Here is a 21,541-nt window from a genome sequence, read left to right as displayed (position 1 = left end):
AATCACACGAGCGGACGCAAGTGAAAGGACTTACATGGTCCCAGCATAGTTGTTATAAAAAGAACAGTAATGTTCTCCCGTGAGTCACAGGGGACTCTGGGGAGAGCAGAGGGCTCCTCTGGCTCACTTCGCTGGCCCCCAGCCCTCTCTGGTCTGGGCAGGCTCACTCACCGCATTGTGGCCGAAGAACTCACAGTAGCAGCAGTCACAGAACTTTCCATCTCTCTGGTGGGTGGAGGACGAGGTGCAGGAGCTGCGCTCCGAGCTGCTATCCTCTTCCTCGCCCAGCCCTTCATCTGCCTCACAGGGCTGGGGTAGCTGGCATGCCAGGCCACTGTGTGTAAACTTGTGCCCCTTGTACCCGGAGTCCCTGCTGATGGGGCAGAAAGACAGGCCCCAAAGTGAGGGAGGGCAACTTGGAAGCAGTCCATAACAGGAGCCCAGAAAAGCATCTCAACCCCTATTCACCTCTCCAGCTACCCTTCACCTGCCTCCTTCCACCAAGGTCTGAGGCAGTCAAACTACATTACCACCTCTTGCAAGGACAGTGTGAACACCCCTCACTGTCCCTCAGGGCCCATCCCAAATGTCGCTATCTGGAAAGGTTTCCCACACCTTTTCTGCCACAACCACCAGTGCACACTCTTCTCAGGAGTCTCTCGGCATCATGCACAGTTCTCTCTATCCTACCATTTATGCTTATTGTAATGGTCTGTTTGCCCACTGGTCTCTCAAACCACAGTGTTCCCCAAAGGCAGGGACTATGCCACTTTTATTTGTGGGTCCTCAGTGCACACATAGCTTAACAACCTTGAACACCGCAGGTGCTCAGTAAGTAAGTATCTGAAAATAATTAGTGGGCTGATGGCTCCCTTGGAACATCCAAAGGTGGTAAGTGGGCCCAGTTTTCTTTCACTTTCTAAGGTCCTTATGACCCAAGTCTGGTACTCTGCACCAGTAGGCTGAGCTGCCTTACCCACAGAGCATTAAGTTCAGGAAAAGCTAACGTGTCTTCTGGTCCACAGCATATTATTTCTAACCAACCCCTAACTCCTGCAAAATGGCATTATTAGCCCCATATTGCAGCAGAGGAAATGGAGGCTCAGAGTGCTTAACTGCTTTGCCTAAGGGGCCAACACTCAGGCTCTGTCTGCAAAGCTCATGCTCTCTTCATTGCATTGTACTGCCATTAGATTTCAGGAGGTACTGGGAGTATCTTGTAGTATAGAACATTCTCCCAGGGTAAGAACGAGACATCAGCATGAAAGGTCTCAGAACTGGAGAGCCCAGAAGAACCAGAGTCCTAGGTTGGCCTATCAGATGTTCCAGTGCTGCAGGGGCTAGTCCCAATGCTAAGGCTAAGGCTCAGGTGACAGGGAGCCGAGAATGAAGATGGAGACCAAGGAGCAGTGTGGCTGCTCTGCTCCTGTGGCAGTCCAACTAGTAACCCCTCTCTGCTGGTAGAAAGAGCAGGAAGCACATGGCAAGTGTTAAAAAAAAGGAGGGGAGAGAGGATCATTATTAGTGGTACTTGTAGAAGTTTAACCAAATCTACCATCTTTCATCTATTACATTAGCAAAATAATTTTTAGAAAAATTAAAATACCCAGTGCTCCTGAGACTATTGAGAAACCAGCACTCTTACTATTGGTGATCACATCAATTTGGAGAGCCCTTTGGAAAGCAATTTTCAATGCATACTAAGAACCTGCTTCCAAAAGACAAAAACTAACAAAACAAAACATGCTTTAACTGAGAATGTTTTTTCCTGTTGAGGAATCTATTCCAAGGAGAAAAATCCAGGAACAGGGAGGAAACTTAGGCACAGAAATCTTTAGGGACGTTATTAATAATGTTAAAGTGTGGGAATGACAAATGCTGAGCAACTGGAGAACGGTTAACTGAACTATGGTCAATATTCTCCAGCCTTTACAGCTGAGGGCTAGGACGACCACACAGGGCCATAAAAGTGCTTATGATGTAACACTAAGTGAAAAACCAGAGAATGTGAAACTGCACAGACACCATTGGTACCGGGTACGAACAACACACACCAAAACACATTGCTCAGAGGGGTTGCATTAAGGGAGTAGAAAAATATAAATGCAAAATAAACAGATCTGATTTATAATACAAAAACATACACCTATCTAAAGAATTCTACCTTTCCAATATGTATTAATATAACCTTTCTCAGTAATTAAGAGTTAGTTCACTTAGAGTTACTTCTAGGAACCCACCTTAAGGACATCATTCCCGATTCAAATGAAGATTTAGGCACAAGAATGCTTTCGCAGCTTTATTTACTTATAAGAAACTGGAAATACCTGTATATCCAGGAATAGGGGAATGATAAAACATGCTAGAGCTACATAATAAAACATCACGTGGCCACTGAAAAGTTTTTTGAAGAATTTTAACTGGGGAAATGCTGTGGGTTAATGAGCTTGGCTGCTATCTGAAGTTTTCTGTTTGAGTCTACCAGAGGCACCCTGGAAGAAAGGATGGTGATCTACTTCTGAAAAAAACTAGCCATTGACAGTTCTACTCTCACACACCAGGGTTGCCAGAAGTTGAAACTGACTTGATGGCAACTGGCTGGTTGGCTATGATGTCATGTTAAAAAAATAACTACTCCAAAATGCATATAGAATATAGATCTAATTATGTCATTTATATAAAAAACATAATGAAAATATACCACTCTGTTAGAAGTTTATCTTTGGGTTGTGGGGACATTTTTTTTCTTTATACATTTCTGAATTATTCCAAGGTTTTTTTTTTTTTAAATAATAAACATATTTTTTTCATAACTAGAAAAACAATAAATACAGTGTACCCTTTCATTTCCACCCCAAAGGCACCCTTACAAAGTTTTCCAAAACTCTGAGCTCAGGTCAGCCAGGGAGTCTGCCCTTCACTTACCTATGAGTGCTGGGGAGTTGCTGAGAACTTGGTGGTGGGAGGAGAGGCCCGCTGCAGTGCCCGCTGCAGTGCCCACTGCAGTGCCCACTACAGGGGTGGCCGCACCCCGGGAATGCTGGAGGCATCTTTAGGAGCGGCATGCTGGTAGAGGGCAGGTGGGGGCTCTGACATGCCCCTGGGGTATGGGGGGCAGCAGCAGTGGCGACAGGGCACTCGGAAGCTTGGGCAGGGAAAGGCGCTGCCGGGGTAGTGGGCAGCAGGTGGGGGTGGGGGGGTGAGCCAAAGGATCCAGGGTGAGATGGGATCAGAGACGCTGGCTGGGGGTGGTGGCCAGTGGGGCTGTTAGGAGGGACAGTGAGGTCTGAGTGCCGGTGGTGCTCCGAGATGGGGAAAGTCTCACCTGTGGGCAGATGGGGAGGAAGGTGTCAGTGTGGGCGCCCAGCCCAGAGGAAGGAAAACCTAAAGGCTCACTGCCACAGCACCCTCCTTGCTGTGACCAGAGAAGCCCTCTGTTCTGGGCACAGCCTCTCCATGCTGCAGACCCTGGAGCGCTCTGTAGTGCCTTGGGCGGGGAGGAATCTTTGCAGGCGGCAGCTAGGTGAGACAGGCTTGAGGAGCTCAGGCCTGAGGGAGACTGCACTGGGAACGCTGGGCCACTGACGGCAACGCACCTCTGCTGCGGCATGAACAGGGAATATGTGTTCTGTCCCTCAGGGCCTCTCCAGGACCTGCTTGTCCCTGGGCATCCCCCAGGCCCAGGGCAGAATCTACAGAAGCCAGTGGAGCTGCAGGCCAAGCTTTTGCCTCTGGGCATGAGGGCTGATGCAGCCAGGGTCTGCCAGACACCCAGGTGGCCCCGGATTTCAGTGAAGTTGGAAAAGGCTGTAATGACTCTCTCTGGCTTACGCACCAAAATAAACTGGAACAGGTACTGCCCAACTCTCCCAAGATCTGCGGACAGCACCGCTTTGCAGAACTCAGCCTCTCCATGTAGAAGTATGACAGTAAATCCTATTTACATAGTAAATCAATAACCCAAGAGTTTTTTTTCTGGGTCTCTAAGGGCTATCTCAGAGTCCAAAGAAGGTTTATATAGCTGCTAAACTGTCTAATAGTCATGGAAGTCTCTTTTGGATGGAAATGCAGGGCTTTTATATTCATTTTTCTTTGGAGAAAATGAGGCCTCTACGGTGCTACAGCCAGAATGCTCATTAGAAGTGAGGATGGCAGACTTCGCCTCACAGACTTTGGACATGCTATCAGGAGGGCTCCATCTCTGGAGAAGGACATCATGCTTCGTAGAGTAGAGGGTCAGTGAAAAAGAGGAAGACCCTCAATGAGATGGATTGACACCCTGGCTACAATGCTGGGCTCAAGTACAATTATGAGGATGGTAAAGGACAGGGCAGCGTTTCATTCTGTTGTACATAAGGTCAGTGTGAGTCGGAACCGACTCAATGGCACCTAACAACAGGAACAAGGTGCTACACGGGTCAGGGGTTGGTGATCTAAGCCCTAATTCCCTAAGGGCCCTTCCAGACTCCACTTTCTGTTCAGACTATGCTCACCAGGTCCCCTCCTGGATCTAATGATGAACAGCTGTGAGAGCCAATGACAGCTCTGAGGGCAAACTGTTTTCTATTAGCAATATTTTTCGAATGCCAGAGTCCTGGGGATAGGAGTTCCACAGAGACGGTCAAGTTCTAGGCCCACCCCCCCCCTTCAATCAGAAAAGCCCCATTTTTACTTGTTTTAATGACTGATACTCTGATTTGTTTGGAAACCACAGCTCTCTGCATTTATGGGTTCCCCAGACCTATCTGAGAGCAATAAAACCCCTTCCTCACAAATTCTAGGGCAGTTAAAGGCCTGGCTCTCTCGAGCTTAGAAACTCACCAGGTATGGCAGGAGGACTCCCGAGAGAGCTGCCTGGCATGGCCCCACTGGAGTGTGGAGAGTTCCAGAGGCCCGAGAGCTTATGTGCTGACAGGAATGAGCTGGGATCCCAGTCGCCTGAGTTCCCGTGGCAGGACGAGGACGAGGACGAGGATGATGAAGAAGAGGACGAAGAAGAATGAGAGTCACCCCCACAAGACTGTGATTTGCAGGATGCGTGTGACAAGGAGATCTGGAGAAGGGGGAAGAAAAAGGCTCAAGGTAAAACAGTAAATATCAGAGTTGGCCCTGTGCTGCCTAAGCATACCCAGGGGGAGACACTCCTTCCCCAGGCTCCTGAGCCAGGGCAAAGCGCAATGACTGGTCTCTCAAGTGCAAGGGGAAATGCTGGTCAGGGCTTTGCTGGGCGGAGAATGAGGTGCTCCCAGTTAAGTGAAGTGTGTGAGTATCGGTGAGAGAGACTCTGGCAGGGGTAGAGACTGCCTGTGAACAAAGGTGGGCCTTTGGGGAGTAGTGAGAGCTGGCCACGGAAGGGTAGAAGAAGCGGGTCTTTAGGTTAGGAATTCGGAAGCTGAACTGACTCTGGATAAAGAGGGTCTGGAGGAGAATGAGAAACAAGGAAAGTCTGGCTAGCATAATTTATGAGCTGGTCAACTTAGATGGCTCCCAGTTATCTTGGAGGCCTTCTAACTGAGGCACATTCAGACCCTCAAACCAACCCTTGCCTTCCATGTCAGAATGATTGGCTTTCAAGCTGCCAGAGCTGAAGGCAGCATGTCAGTGGCGAAGGATTGTGCAGACTGTCCTGAGGGGCCGCCTGAAGCCTTTTTCTTCTTCCCTTAAATCTGAACCCAAGCCACTAACGTGTCAATGCAACCCAGCAGCCTCTAGCGCCCGAGGATTTGGGGCTGCCCAAGTGGAGTCACTTGAGGCTAGGGCAGGGATGGCCTGGCTTCTTTGGGGAGGCAGCCCTCCTGCATTCAGGGACCCCCCCTCTCAGCAGTTACCTACCGCGACTGCGTGTTCTCGACCTGTCTGCCTTTCATCTTCCTCCATGCTCTTTCGGCAACTCTGGCAAACCCACAGAGGCATCTCGCCTAGGAGGTTCTTGACGAGCTTTGGCATGAAGTCTGGGGGCAGCTTCTCACCCTGCAACACCAGTCCATTTTGAGAAGGGCCTTCTTCCCAGCCTTTGCGTTCCCGGTGACACAGTAGGCAGCAAGTCTGCACAGACTGGCTGAAGGTGGGGGGAACCTGTCCAATAGACAGAAACAGGGTTTCCCAGGAGGGGAAAGGCTGTACTTAGAAATAATATTAATGATATTAATAATCTTATGTATTACATGCCAGGCACTGTTAGGCACTTCATATACATAATTTTAGTCCTTGTAACAGCTCTGCAAACTAAGTGGTATTATTCCCATTTTTTTAAGATGAAGAAACAGATTTCAAGAAGTTAAATAAGTTGCCCAAGGTTATAGAGTGGGTGAGCTAGATTTGAACTCCTGTCAGTCTGACTCCCAAGGCCATGCTCAAATGCCTAGAAATCCATGATGCCCCCAAATCTTGAAGGTCAAAGAGAAGATGGTCCCTTCCTCTCTGGCACGTCTGGAAGGGGCCACAATTCTCCAGATCAATCCTCACTGGGAAGGAAAGAAAGCTTTCAGTCAATGGGAGAGGTTGGGAGCCCGTGTGGGTTTCTGGAAGAGTTGCATAATTCTACTAGGATCACAGCAGCATTTGAGGGGGAGAGGGAAGGGAAAAGCGAAGGGAAGGCACATCCTGGTGCTTCGGAAAGGCAGTGAGTATGGTGAAAAGAACTTGGGCTTTGGGGTCAGACAGACATGCATTCTAATCCCTGCTTGACAATGTATTAGCTAGGTGACCTTGAGCAAGTTATTTAACTTCCCTGAGCTCCAATTTCCTACCTACCTTGCAGAGTTGTTGTGAGGATCAGCGCATAAGCAGGTAAGTGCCTAGCCCTACTCATGCTCATACCACAGGCCAATAAGCAGTATTATTTGGGCTTTTTTTTTTTTTCCTTCTAGGACAAATTTGACCAAGTACAACAAGTCAGTAGGTTTTCTTTCACATTGAGGGGTGGTGACTGGTAGACTGATCCCATTTAATGGCCCCAATTAATGGCCTCCCTAGATTCTGTAACTCTGCAGTCCCCTCCCACTCTGATGCTAGGCTTGGCCAGGGCATTTTCTTTGGCCAATGTAATGTTAGCAAATGTAGGATGTTAGCAAAAGCTTAAAGTGCATGCACTGCTACTCGCTTTCTTGCATGACTGGACTTGCTCGCTCTGGCACCTCTGCCATGACATGAGAGCATGACCAGACTAGCTGCTGCAGGGAGGTGAGAGACAAGGGGAGAACATGGAGTCTTCCAGCTGAGACCATCCTATACCAACCAGCTCCCAGTTGATCTACCAGCTGATCAGAGATACAGAGTGAGCCCAGCTGAGATCAGCCAAGCCCAGCCAAACCACACTCTTGAGAAATAACAAATGGTGTCATTCTAAGCCACTAAGTTTTGGGGTGGTTTGTTATGCAGCAATAGTTTACTGATATACCTTCCAAACTTAGCCACCACTAGGTAATAGGTGTTTGCAAAGGCCTAAGCAAAGCAATAAAGGGTATTACCCTTATCCTACCAATAAAACCAATGCCATCTTCTTTCTTGCATAAAATCACCTTCTCAAAATGAGTTGGCATCAGGGCCTGTAATGTTACACTTACACTGACCTGGGTCCCTGCTTTCTTGAAAAAGAAAGTTCCTTTTTCCAAAGAGTGGTACCAAGAGCATAATGAAACATTTGTGGAAGTATGAGGAGTTTGGGAAAGAGTTACTAGAGAGAGAGGATTTTACATGTAGAACTCATGTGAGATACTGCCTAGACAGTCTCTACCAAAAGAACATTTCAGTGAGCAAGGCAGGTGCCTAATGGCTACTGCAAAAAGAGATAGCCCTCCAGAACCGATCACTGGTAAGTACCCCTTGGAAAGGGATGAAAGGTTGATTTAGAAGCATGGTGTTCAGGGAAGTTAAGGCCAAGGAGGTCTTTTTAGAACTAGACCCAGGAAACTTTCCACTGCTACAAGGAGCCACAGTCACTCCAGATGGAGAAGGTGAGGCTCAAGCCCCTTTCCCTGTAAATGGTGCTGACCATATTCTTAAGGCAAACACCAGGACATGTATTTTTACTACAACAGAGTTTACTTTCATTTGGGTGTTAGGTTCTAATGTCATTACATAAGATGAAAATCTTGTATAAGTAAAATTATTCTTGAAATTCTTTATACGGCCTGTAAAGTACAATATAAGCAGTTTTGTAGGTGCAATGAAGAATTCAATGTATAAATGTATATAGCAATGTACAATAAGTTTTCTGTTTGTTTTAAATATAAAATTCTAGTAAGTTAAAAGTGTGATGAATGTTTCTGTACTTAGTGCCAAAGTATTGTGGGAGGCGCTGGAGTCCAGTGGGAACACTGGCTTTGGCATTAAACCTGGGCTTCCATCACACACCAGCTGTATGGTGCTGGGTAAGTTCTACTTACCCTCTCTGTTTCCTTATCTGTAAAATAAGATTAAGTCCTAACTTGTGGGGTTGGCTGTGAGAAATAAATGTTATACAACACCCAGCCCAGTGCTGGGCAGATAATAATTTGTTTAATAAATGGTACTAATTATTAACATGATAGGAGCAATGGGAAACAATATAAAATTCAGGACTAGGGATGAAAATATAGAATATACGGTCTTTGCATCTCTCACATGCCATGAACCTAAGGTGACTTGTTAGACATCTTAATCTCTGTCTCCAACTCCATGAGGTCATTCCTTAAGTGCTCCAAATACTCTCTGTACCCTCCTACCTCAGGGCTTTGCTAAAGAGGATCCTCTGCTTAAAACTTCCTTCCTCCCCATCTTTACTAATAAGTAGCTGGACAGGGCTTAAAAGCTCAGCTTAAATCCAGCCTCCTCTAAGCTTTTCTATAGAGTTCCTCTTTTATGTCATCTCTCCTATCCCATATTCCCATAGCTCATATTGCCTTGGTTATAGTATTTGTGCCTTGCATATAATTTATTTACCTGTATCTTCTGTCTTGTATACTAAAGCAGGCTCCTAGAAGGTAGGCAACAAGTCTGATTCTTGTCTGGATCCCTCACGGTACAGGAAAGGGCCTGGCACAGGCCATAGGCCCAGCTGGGCACACATCAGCTCAATCAGGTTTGTAACGTGTCCCCATGGCAGTACAGCTGGCAGGCAGCTTGTGAGGCATGGCTTGAAATGACTGCTTTCTACTGAGAAGGGGCATCTCCCCATACTAAACTTACACCCAAACAGTTCCAAACTCAAGAGTGGAAGACTGCATTCTTCAGGGATTACAGTGAGATGCCCTCAGTTCGTGGAAATAATGGGACTCTCCCTAGAACAAAACTGGTACACATAATAAAGGAGATTAGCCATCAATGGAAGTGACTTTACTGGACAGGCTGTCTCCCCAGTTATAAGAAGAAACACAGGGCCTGGGAAGCTAATGAAGCTCTAACTGAAGAAAGGCTGGAGCCTGGTGGTACGGTGGTTAAGAGCTCAGCTGCTAACCAAAAGGTGGGCAGTTCAAATCCACAGCCGCTCCCTGGAAACCTTATAGGGCAGTTATACTCTGTCCTACAGGGTTGCTATGAGTCAGAATCGACTGGACAGCAACAAGTTTTTTTTAGAAGTAAGGCTGATACCATCTACACTACATAAGGTTGCCCAGAAGATTAACTGACATCACAGGAGCAAAGCACTTAGCTTGAGGGACCCATGCAGTAGATAATCTATTATCTAGGCCCTTGGCCATTCTGTTCTTAGTAAGTCTACAATGGAAACTGGTTTATCCACTGTCCTCTCTGAGTTTGGTATACCTGAGTCCCTTCTAGGGCCAGGCAGTTCTGGAGGCCACCCCCAAGGCCCTGGTGTCTGCCCCTGGATATAATCGCGGTGAGTCCAGTGGACTTTTCTCTCTCACTCAATCACCTCTGTGCTAATTGTCAGAGGGTGGTGGAAATCCCAAGCCCTAGAGATACTACATTCAGTCAGTAATACCACTGTTACTTCAGATTTTGCTTTGGCAGAGAAAAGCTCTCAGTTCAAGATTCCCTTTGGCTGCAATCTCCTGTCATTCCCCAAATTTCTGGCAATCATGACCCCTTAAACCCCAAAGAGCCAGTCAGTTCAGGCTTTCGATTAGCTGTTCTCAAGCTGTAGTCTTAGCAGCTGGTATAGTAGTTCCACAGAGAGAACATGTTCAGTAAATGTTTACTGAATGAATGAAACAGCTAACCATTTTTCTTCATCATGAAGGCTGATGAAACTTCTTCTCAAACCCAGAAGCCCTGGGTAACAACTAACTGTTCCTTCTCACTTCAGCTTAAGTTTTAGACCCCCTCTGGATATAGGTCTACCTGTAAGAAGAAGATTAGGAAAGAGGAAGGAAAGGATACAGGGCTCCTCTTGATTTTGGATCTGCTCAAAAAAGTTCCAAGATAATTCTACTTCAATCTCTCAGGATACTCTAAGCAAAACCAGAATCTCTGGACAGTTTGGGGTTACTCGCACAGGGGACTCATGCTGCATCTCCCACATGGCCGGAGCAGCCAAGAAGCCAGGGGAACTCTAGTCTGTGGCCACTCTGGGGCCCAGGGTGCTGGCAATTGCAGCCATTAAAACTTCTCCTTTACCTGACCAGGCCCAAGACTTTTCTGGCCTGATAAGCATGAACTTATTAGGGCATTCTAGTTTTTCCTGGATAAAAAGAGATAAAATCAAAGGAAGGGGGAAGTTGACCATGTAATCACTTTACTTCCTTGTTCACGCACTAAAGTTTGGCTTCTGGTTGGGAAAAAGCTGAAGTAGTAGGAGTTCTTTGGAGCCAGCATATCTTGGCATACTCCTGAAACACTTTGCTGCATTATTTTATTTTCATGCCTGTCTCCTCTGCTAGATTCAAAGGCAGGAACTATGGCTTATTCAACTGCTTTCTTTAGCACAGTGGACCCATGCTAGCTCTAGTGATACACCATGCTTTATAAGCGTTTACCGACTGACTGCTTCTGTGAAGATACAAATGGAAGAACAGAGCACCCACAGTCTCCCAGAGCCTCAGGTGGTAGAGCTAAACATCAGGAAGGAACAGAATGAGGTGCAGTTGACTTACCACAGACCTTAGAACTATCTGCTCTCAATTCAGATCACAGGAGTAGAGGCTTTTATGTATATTTGGTACAAAGGAATAAGTAGTGAGATACAATGCACAACGGAAAAGGAATAGGCTTACTTGGGTTTAAATCTGGGCTCTGGGGCCAGAGCTACTGTGAATAGGTATGCAGTGTGCCTGGCCAAGGGGTCAAGTGGGGGCTGAAACCCCAGCCCTGTTCTGCTCAGGAAGCCTGTAAGCCTGCCACATTGCCAGGAGGAAGGGATGCTACTTCTTTTTTAAAACAACTACAAAACCAAAGGCAGCTTGGCCACAAGCCAGGTTTGCTTTGGTACAAAGAAGTAGTCTTTTTAAAATTCAATGACATAGAAGTGCTGTCTGGGACTTAGTCATGGTGATACTGAAGAAGTTAATTTTAAAATTTTAAAATGGTCAATAACATCTACTGGGCAGGGCTCTTATGAGGATTATAGATAAATAATATAAAACAGTAGGTCTCAAACTTCGGTCCATGGGCCCCGAGGTCAAAACTATTTTTATAATATGAAGCTGTTATGTACCTTTTTCACTATGTTGATACTTATACTAATGGTGCAAAAAAAAAAAAAGAAAAAGGGTAAAATTCTGGTGCCTTAACACAGATCAAGGCAGTGGCACTGAACCACTGGTAGTCATTGTAGTCCTCACCACCATGCACCATGGTTAAAAAGAAGAAAGAAGGAAAAGTGCCGGTTTCACTTAAGAATGTCCTTGACAAAGAAGTAAAAATTATTAATTTTATCAAATGTTGCCTCTACAGTCTACGTTTTAAATATCCTGTGTGATAAAATGGGAAGCAAGCATAAAGCACTTTTGCAGCACACCAGCGTATGGTGGTGTCTTGCAGAAAAGCACATGTGGGACAGTCGTGAGCTGAATTAGCCACTTTTTCCACAGAACACTATTTTTACTTGAAAGAATGATTGAAACTATGGTTATTCAGACTTAGGTATTTGGGAGAGGAGACATTTTCTCAAAAATGAAAAAATGAACCTGTTCCTTCAAGAAAAACAAGTGAAAGTATTTGTGTCCAGTGATAAAATTCAATCTTTCAAGTGAAAGAATTTTTGAAAACTTGTATCCACCAACATGAGCTTGACAGCTTCCCAATGCTTAAAGACCTTTCTGATGAAATTGAGAGTGATGATAACAAATGTTATCTTTGGATATCGGAAAATAAAACGGGACATTTGGAAGATTTGTATAACTCAGTGAACCTGTTTTCCAAATGATAAAGTATGTTACAAAATCACGAGTGAGCAAAAGATCCATTCCAAGTGCAAGACAGACCAATGGGTTTTCATGTAACAAGAATATAAAAAGTTCACCAATATGGTTTCAGATTCCATATTGCAAAGAATAGCTACAATCATCTGGAAAGACTATTAAAATACTCCTCCCTGTTCCATTTGTATATCTGTATGAGGCTGGATTTTCTTTTCATATACTTCAACCAAAACAACATCTTGCAATAGATTGAATGCAGAAGCATATAAGTATCCAGTTTTATTCTATAAAGTCAGACAAAAAGAAATTTGCAAAAATAAAAACAAGATCATTCTTCTCACTGATTTTTTGAAAATAATTATTTTTCATAAAAATGCTATTTATGTTAACATGTGATAGGTGTAGCACTATTACGAATTAGTAACTAAATATTTTTTAAAATTCTCAATTTTAATACTTAATTTGGTAAATATCGATAGATATAATCAGCATAAACAAAAGCTCTTTGGGGTGCTGAATACTTTTCAGGAATGTAAAAGGATCTTGAGACCAGACACTTTTAGAACTGCTGACATAAAGCACCTAATAGCACCGGTCACACAGTAGGTGCTTGGTAAGTGATAGTGATTAGTAACAACGATACAGTTCATGGCATATCTGGATAGTTCTCTGGTGGCTTCACTCAATTTTCCACCTCAGCCTTTTTGTCCAATTTGGGAATTGTGGGGAAGGGCCCGGGTTGCAGACCAGGAAGTTATCAAGGACTGCTCTGGAGCTAGATCTAATTTCCAGCCCTAAACCTGCTCTCATGGCTCCCGTGGATTCTTTTCAGTCCCAAGAGTTCGTGTCTGTTTGTACAGGGTTTCCCCAAGACACATGCTGTAACTAGCCAGCTGCCCTGCAATAAGTTCCAAATTCTATTCTGAAATGGCTCATTAGAGCCCTCTACTCTCAAGGCACCCATTTCCTCCCTGTCACCAAGGCAGGCTGAAGACAGCAATAGCAGCTGAAGTTCCTCCCAGAAGCAGGGAAAATGATTAATCCCCAGCCCAGAAAAACTCATCACCCCAGTCACCCTACTCGTTCTTCCATTCACCCATTCATTCCACAAACATTCTCAGAGCACCTACCTGGTGCCAACCATTGTGCTAGGTGCAGAGGAAACCTCAAACAATATAGAGTTCCCACTTTAAGAACACATAAACCAGGCAAGTTCATGCATGGGGTTATCAATGCTCCCAAACTCCCAGGACGCCTCATAGTTATTTTGGAGAATTAAGCAGGGAATAAACAAACTAAAAACAAACAACTAGGGCACTGGGCTTCCCTACTTAACATAAGCTTAAGCTGTGCCTTGTCCCGAGTTCTCCCACACCTAGCTAGTTTGTCCATCTCCTGCCTTTAACTCCTCCTTGCTACTTTGTCCCTCTTTAATCCCCAGTCTCCCCCTATCACCAGCACATGGGGCAGGCCCCCTGGCTGAGCACTGCTAATGATTAGTTTGTAATGAATTCACTACCACGGTACCTTCTGCCCCTGGCATTCATGACTTGGCCCCAGCTGACCTCTTCATTCTTCACTTCCACTCTAATACTTGAGAACCTCAGGTTCTAGTCATACTGTTCCTCAGATACACTTCTGACTGTTAAAACTTCAACACCTCAGCTCTTCTCCTTGACAAATTCCTATTTACCTCCTAAGACCCTGGTCATAGGTCAACAAAAGTTTTGCTGGGCCAGGCTAAGTAGAACTAATTCTTTTAGAATAGCACCTATCACATTGTGTCATGGCTGTATCCTGTCTGCCCCCCAGCCCCTTGTAGGTAGGGAGTGGGTCTTGGTCAGTGAAGTGTCCCCAGGACCTAGGCATGGCTTGGGCCTGGCATGTAACAGGCATTCAATGAATAAATGAATGAGAAGTCAAAGGCCATTTGGCTTATGTCTCAGGGGCTCTACACAAAGGATAGAATTTAAAACAGTTGAACCAGCCCCTTTCCCAACATGCTACACTGAAAGCATGGCTGTTGTCACTCAGAGTCACAGATGAGAGGGCACTGGTACTAAGAATCTCAGACCATTCCAATGCTGACAGAGCTGCAGTTAATTCTTATGGAGACAACACAAGCCCACCTCAGTGCCCTCAGTGCCCCAATTCCCACTCAGGCGGTCAATGGAGGTCCTTCCAAGGTCAGGGCAATGAGTCTCTCTGACCCCAGGGACGCTCCACCCCTCAAGGCCAGCTCATCCATTGAACCTGCTTCTTGCGTGCAATCAGCCACAGGAAGGCCTAAGCTGATCCTCAGGCAGAACTCCCACCTATTGCTCTATAACCCCAGCACAGGCTTCTCATGGGTGGAAGAATATGAGCTTTGAAAACAGACAGTTGTGAGTTCAAATCCTGGTTCTGCCATTTTCAGTATGATCTTGGAATATCACTCAGTTTCTCTGGGCCTCAATTTCCTCATTTATAAAATGGGAATAAAACCATACTTCACAGAGTTGTGAGGACAGAAGGAAATAAATTATGTAAAATACCTGGCCTGGGTCTGGCACACAGTAGGTGCTCAATACCCGTTAGTTTCTTTCCTCTTCTGCCCTGGAAGAAATGACAGGGAAACTTACTAAGTGAGACTTGCCCAATCCAAAGTTATTACTTGAAGCACAGGACAGAGAACTAAACAGGTGACCTTCAAGACTTCTTTTAACCCCCAAGCCCATGCTTCCTGCAACAACTTCCTAAATAAGAACCTTCACTCTTTGCAGTCCCTCAGGCCCCTTCTTTCTGCCTTAGTTTCCTTATTATCATTTTTCAAAGTAGATAAATAGATCTATTCATTTCAGAATGGAAGGGGAAACCACAAGGGGGGCTGGAGAGCTAAACAACTTGGGTGGGGAATAAAGGGGAGATGGCCTATAAACCTGTAGCATGTTTAGCCACAGGCTGCATCAGCACACAGCTATTCAGCTAGGAAATGCCTGGAGTTTGAAGGATGAAGGTGGGAGATGGGCCCGGAGCTGCTGAGATCTGAAGGGTGCAGACATGGGCCCTTCCCAGGACATAAGAATGCCCCTACACAGTCCTCTTTTCTGCTTCTGCACATCTTGCCATGAAGGACCATTTACCATTCTTTTTCCCTAATACATGACATACTCACACCTTCACTTATGCTGTTCCTTCTGCCTCTTCCTTCTCTTCTTCGTAGGCTCAGATTAGGTGTTAGATCCTCCCAAGGGCAAAGGCTGAATAAATTGTGCTTTGCTCTGGGATCCCATAGCACTTTAACATATCTCTATAATAGTGCTTAACAGCTGCAATGATGGACTTGAACATGTTGGTGATTGTAAAGATGATGCACCACTGGGCAATGTTTTGTTCTGTTGTACATAAGGTCATCATAAGTCAGAGTCAACTTGATGGCAGCTATCGATTCTACTGCTCTAGAATAGTGCTTATCACATGTATTCTAGCCGTTGACAAATCTGTCTTCTCTACAACACTGTGAGCTTTTCGAGGACAGAGCCTGTGTCCCACGATTCTTCTTATTCCAGTCATTTGGCAGAGGGTGCAGCATATAATAGGCAAGGGTATGTGTTTTGAAGGTTAGCAGTTGGAGGGTATCATTAATAGGACAACAGCTGGAGAACTGGGGAGTTTTGTTTTTTTTTAAACAAAAGCTGTTTCCATTCCTGCTTATGGAAAAGCTTCCCTCCAGGGAAGACCAATTCTTTGATGAGTATCATAGACCTCTCTGCAAAGATCCCCACAGTACCCACAACTCAGTAGTTCCTAAACCCAGACACACATTAGAATCACCTGAGGCAATTCAACAATTGATTCCTGGGTTCTAGTCCTGGAGTTGCTGTTCTGTTGGTCAGGAACAGGGTCTGCCAAGTCCAGGGGATTCTGACGATTTGTTAGGCTGGGGGGAGGGAGAGGGGGTGTTACACAATCATATGTGCCTCTCCTCTGAGAATCACTTCTTCACATGCTATCAGGGAACTTACTGAAGCACATCACACTTAATTCCCTACTTAAAATCTTTCTTTGATGCCTCATTGCCTGCAGAATCAAATCCAAACCTTTTGGTGTAGTTTTCAAGAATCCTGCTAACCTCTCCACACTCATCTCTCCTGAGTCTCCAAATGAGTTGGTCAGTTCCTCGCCTCTGGGCCTTTGTATGTGTCGCTTCCTTTGTTTAGATCCCTTTCTCCCACCTTGTCCTCTGGAGAAACAAATCCGCTTCCTTGAAGACTCAGCTCTGAGAAGCCTCCTCTGGCCCATCCTTCTCTAGGTTATCATGTCTGTGCATCCTCAGCACTAAGCATTTATCCTAATCGTAGCTCCCACTTGTGCTAAATGGTTTGCATACATTACTTGTCTAACCCTAACGTTAACCCTGTGAGCCTGGCATCACTGCCATTTTATATGTGAGAAAACATAAGAGGCAGAAACACTTTCTAAGGCTACTTGCTAGGATCTAGGATTTGGACCTTAAATCAGAGGAAGCCAATGCTATACCCTTATCTAGCATTATTGCAATTGCTTATTTACGTGTTCTCTACACCACAAACTCCTTGTGGGTAGGGACCCATCTGATTCACTTCTTCATTCTCAGCTAGCACAGGGCCTGGCATAGATCAAGTGTTGGTTAGTGTTTGTGAATACATGGACGTCAGGCAAAAGGAAGCCTAGGGAGCGCATGTGTGCAATGTATAGCCTAAAGAAATGAATAGCTGCCAGCCTGGCCAAGCGTGGGGGCAGGTAAGAACAAAGTGGTAGAAACCTAACTTATTTCTGTTGTTACAATTTGGTTTAAGGCATTTATTGAGCACCTAAGGACCATGCACAATACCCCCAAAATGAATAAAGCATAGTTCTTGCTCTCAAAAAGTCTAGCTGCAGTAAGTTAAGGTAGTAGGGTCCTAATCCAGGTCCACCTGGACATCAGACATGGTAATAACGCTTATTGCTCTGGCATATATTAAAGAAAGAAAATTTTTAGAAATCTGAGGTAAATCTTTATCTTCAAAGGCCTTTTGGTTTTTCTACACAGTCGAGTCTGCTGGCTTGCTAAAACAGTCAGGTGGCAGACACTCTTCAGTGTCATTTCCTCCTACTTGCAATGAATGTGGCACAGGCTAGGCAGGCAGGATTCTAAGGGGGAGGTCCCCCAGGGTAGGGACTATCTCATTCATCTTTGTACCCCTAATAAAGGTAGTTTAATGCTTGCTGAACAAATTATAATGAGACGGTTTTAATAAGGATACTGACTGATACCCTGCTCCAATTCCTGAGGAGGCAGGTTTACGCTAAGCAGTGGGAGAACCAGGTCTTTAGAGTTCCTTCAAACTAGACTGGCCCAAGTCCGAGGAGATGCTGGAGAGATCAGAGGTGGGGAACAGGAGGATGAGCCCGGCCCTCACCAACTGCTGGTTTTCATTCTAGCAAGTCTCCCGGGGAGCTCTACTGAGTATGCACCTGGATTACAAAGCTGAGGGGCCCAAGAGATACTTAATGGCAGCCAGTAAGTGAGCAGGTGAGAACACTTAGGCTTTGGATGGCCACCTGGGCACAGCTCCTGACACACACTGCCTCCCACTCCCACTTGTGCTTGAGAAGCCTCTTTGTACAAGATGCCATGTAGCAAGCTTCACATTCTCTTGTGTAGTTGCCCATGAGGCTCAGAGGGACAAGAAACTTGCCCAGAATTACAAGCTAGAAGGAGGCTTAGGTGGGAGTTCAACCCAAGTTTGTAACCACTAAACACTATTCCCCACTGTCTCCTTCAACTGCTTAAAAATTTTTTTTTCTTGCTAATAAGGCAGTAATTGTTTTAGTTTTCTTGTGAAGTAAAGCGGGGGGGGGGGGGGGCTGCGTTCTTAGTTAACAGATCAATGCGGTTTAGTGGCCTGAAACAACTGGAAATGAGGACTTTTGGGGTCCTAATTAGCTCAAGGTCCTGCACTTAAATGTGTACCAAAAAACTAAACCAAACCCATTGCCTTCAAGTCGATTCTGACTCATAGTGACCCTACTGGACAGAGTAGAACTGCCCCCATAGAGTTTCCAAGACTGTAAATCTTTACAGAAGCAAACTGCCACACCTTTCTCTCGTGGAGTGGCTAGTGGGTTCGCACTCCGACTTTTTGGTTAGCAGCCAAGCACTTAAGCACTGTGCCACCAGGGTTCCTATTAAATGTGTACAGGTTATGCAAATGAGGGAAGTGGACTGGATGGAAGAGGAGTGGCCTAGGGAGCACATGCTATCTAAAAGAGGCAGATGCTGCGCAGCGACTGCAGATTACTGCCATGGGGGGATGTGGGGCCAGCATTACCAGATCTTCAGAGTTTTAAGAGAAGGCATAAGTCCAGATCTGTGGGGAATCTTCTGATTTTTAAAATACTGGCTCTAATTAAACCAAACAATGTGTGAGTCGGGACATTAGAACCTGTCTGTGGACTGTAAGTGGTTCTATTTGCTACCTTTGGCTTAAGTTTGATACACCACACTGAGTCTCACCTTACTTTCCCACTCTGTGTACATAAGACAGGGTTCTGAGTGGTGGTGGAAGCCAGAAGATGCTCACCAAAGGATGCCTGCGGGCAGAGCAGTGACTGACCCCAACCCTTTCAGCAGGTGCTTTTCACTAGGGCACAAAAGCCTGTTTCTGGCATCCAGCCCCCTCAGCAAGAAAGTGGGGCACAATCAGGAAGGAGAGTTTGGAGTCTGTTTCACAAGAGTTTGTTTCACCTCTTTGCAGCCTTAGTGGAAAAAAATGCTTTGTTAAAGTCCCCAGAGTACATAAGACTGTCTTTTTTTGCCTGAGACTTACAGCGGGAGTCATTCTGTGTAAATATTTACTCTCCCTGAGTTTCTGTTTCTTCATCTGTAAAATGGGGCAGTAATATTTATATCCTTCAGCTCATTCATTAACATTTGTTAATCACCAGGCATAGGGGTACAATGGTGACTGACATGATTCCTGCATTCTCAGAGTTTATGTAGCAAAACCAAACAATTGCACCAATAATTAATTCATTATAATTGTGCTAAATGTTGAGGTGATGGGAAGATTAGAAGATATGTAAAGTGCCTGGCATGAATAAAGGAATGAATGGGCAGGTCAAGCAGTGGAGTAAACAGAACATGGTAGGAACCTAGATGTCAGAGAAGTTAATAAAGGTCATAGCTCTTGGGGAAGTTGTGTCCTAAATAAAAGCTGAATGGTTAAGTCATTATCCAAGTTTTCTGGCTCCTCTATACAATGAACCCTATAGGCTGGCTAAGTGGAACCAGAAGTAGCAGGAACCCTAAAGTACTGTATGGTCTGAATGTATGAATGGGAAGGAGAAGACAACAGCTCCCTGTCTCTCCCTTCCCCTACTCCTCCCTCTGGATAACAGGACTGGGGGAAAGTGGTGGGGAGACAGGGCAGAGTAGGGAAAGAGAGGGCTAGAGAGGGAAACAGTCTCAGGTCCCACCCCAGACACAGTGGGGATGGGGTCCAACCTGGGGGGGTTGGAATATCCTTTAAACCAGTCTCAGCCCAGGGTAGAAGATGGGGGTGGGCATGAAAATGTTGATTCTGACAATAAGTGTGACATATTCATTAATTAAAAACCTTCTTATTGTGATTGAGACACAAAGGAGACCAGCATCAAAACTGGTTACAATAAGCGCAGATTCTCAACTGATTCACTTTCTTTCTCATTCACCTAGTTATTTTCTACTCTGTGTCAGCAAGGCCCTGGGCTAGGTGTGGAGAATCAGAGCTAGACGACATAGTCCTTGCCCCTGTGGAGTTCACAGTCCAGAGTGGGGAACAGACACATCAACAGAACATTTCGTCACAGAATGGAGGGTGCTACCAGAGGGAAGCACAAAGGACTGTGGGCGTGGAGGGGGGCACCTGACGCAACTGGGGAGGTCAGGGAAGGCTTTCTAGGAATGGTACCCCAAAAGACATCCCCACTCACATGCACAATTCCAGAGATTCTAATAGAAAGCTGTCAAGAGCCATGCCTTCTGGCTGCACCAGCCTCCCAGAGTCCCCTGCTGCCCGATGCAGTGTCTGCAGAGCCAAACGCATCTTCTGCCACGCCTCATCCTCATCCGGCGCTGTATCCGACCCTCCAAGTCTCCTGCAGGAGCCTGCCTTTCTTGGCAGGCTCAGCCAAAAGACCAACTCAAAACTCTTTTGTCAGAGCAAGCTTAGGGCAAGCCACCCATCCCGGGGCGTCACAACCCTCCCAGAGCAACTGTGGCCCATGCCTCCCCCGCGTCTCGGTGAACACTGGCAGGGTGCCTCCCATTATCTCCTTTGCTCAAAAGAAAAAGTGACCTTCTTCCAGGTGACAAGCTGGAAGCTTTGGGGAATACTCCTACTGCTCAAGGATTCACCAAGCCCAGGGACCTGAGAGTCAGGGTGGGCGAGGGTAATGGAAGGGAGAAAACAAAGGTTTTGCTAGGTTTCAACTCAGTGCGGGAGCCCCACCAAATAGGCTTCTGGATAGTCAGGCTGTCTGTCTGCTCCAGCTGCTCGGCTGGGCAGGGAGAGGAGGGAGGCCCCAGGAGACATGCTGGGGGCACAGCTGCTGAGGGGGCAGTGGCTGCAGGCAGTGCAGGAGAACGGGTGGAGCCGCTCCCAAGGAGGGAGAAGAGGCTGCAGTCAGCCTTCCAGGGCCCATCGCCCAGAAATGCCCCTCCCAAGGCCTGTCGGTGGGGGAGCAGGTGGGCCCAGAGGGAGGTGAAGGGCAGAGAGCTGAGTCGTGGCCCCAGGATCAGAGCCATCCCCAGTGTGGGTGTATGACCAGAACGTTTAGCCTCTGCTCCAACCCGGAGGCGGCAAGGCGAGAGGGTGGCAGCTTCAGTCTGGTCTCGGAAGTATGGGCTGTGCCTTGGCTTTGAAGTGGGGTCCAGCCTCCACTCACGCCTTGGAGAAGAAAGCCTCCGCCTCGGACCTGGGGGTAGGCTCCAGCCCCAGCCCGGGAAGGATGGTCCATTCGCAACCCCGCCCTGGCCCCAACCCCACTCCGGGGATGCGAAAGCGCCCCTAGTAGCCGGAATCGCTTCGCTTGCTCCTACCTGCGGGCCGAGCGCCAGCGTGGGCTCGTCTTCCTCCCTGGGGCCGCCGCGGTCGGGCTCCGCCAGCGCCGGCACCTCCAGGGGCCCGGCACCCGCTCCGGCTTCCAAGCTCGGCGGCAGTGGGGGCTCGGGCGCCTGGGGCTTCTGCGGCCCG

The 21,541-nt window shown here is 46.5% G+C and overlaps 1 protein-coding gene across 1 annotated transcript in view; it reads right to left on the bottom strand.

Annotated features, from left to right (window-relative positions):
- The window catches only part of FAM193B (family with sequence similarity 193 member B), a 35,447-nt gene extending 13,982 nt beyond the window's left edge, over positions 1-21,465 (bottom strand). Inside the window, exons 1-7 of the mRNA XM_012560142.2 lie at positions 20,280-21,465; positions 16,116-16,221; positions 14,837-14,897; positions 5,833-6,075; positions 4,822-5,053; positions 2,926-3,325; positions 172-373 (exon numbers count right to left, since the gene is read on the bottom strand). Of these exons, the coding sequence (XP_012415596.1) occupies positions 172-373; positions 2,926-3,325; positions 4,822-5,053; positions 5,833-5,946 (948 nt within the window). The 5' untranslated portion in view covers positions 5,947-6,075; positions 14,837-14,897; positions 16,116-16,221; positions 20,280-21,465. The remainder of the gene's footprint in view (positions 1-171; positions 374-2,925; positions 3,326-4,821; positions 5,054-5,832; positions 6,076-14,836; positions 14,898-16,115; positions 16,222-20,279) is intronic.
- Between the last annotated feature and the right edge of the window lie 76 nt (positions 21,466-21,541).

This window comes from Trichechus manatus, unplaced genomic scaffold (genome assembly GCF_000243295.1).
Source record: "Trichechus manatus latirostris isolate Lorelei unplaced genomic scaffold, TriManLat1.0 scaffold00011, whole genome shotgun sequence".
Classification (NCBI taxonomy): Eukaryota; Metazoa; Chordata; class Mammalia; order Sirenia; family Trichechidae; genus Trichechus; species Trichechus manatus.
This window is presented reverse-complemented; position numbering and strand designations above follow the sequence as displayed.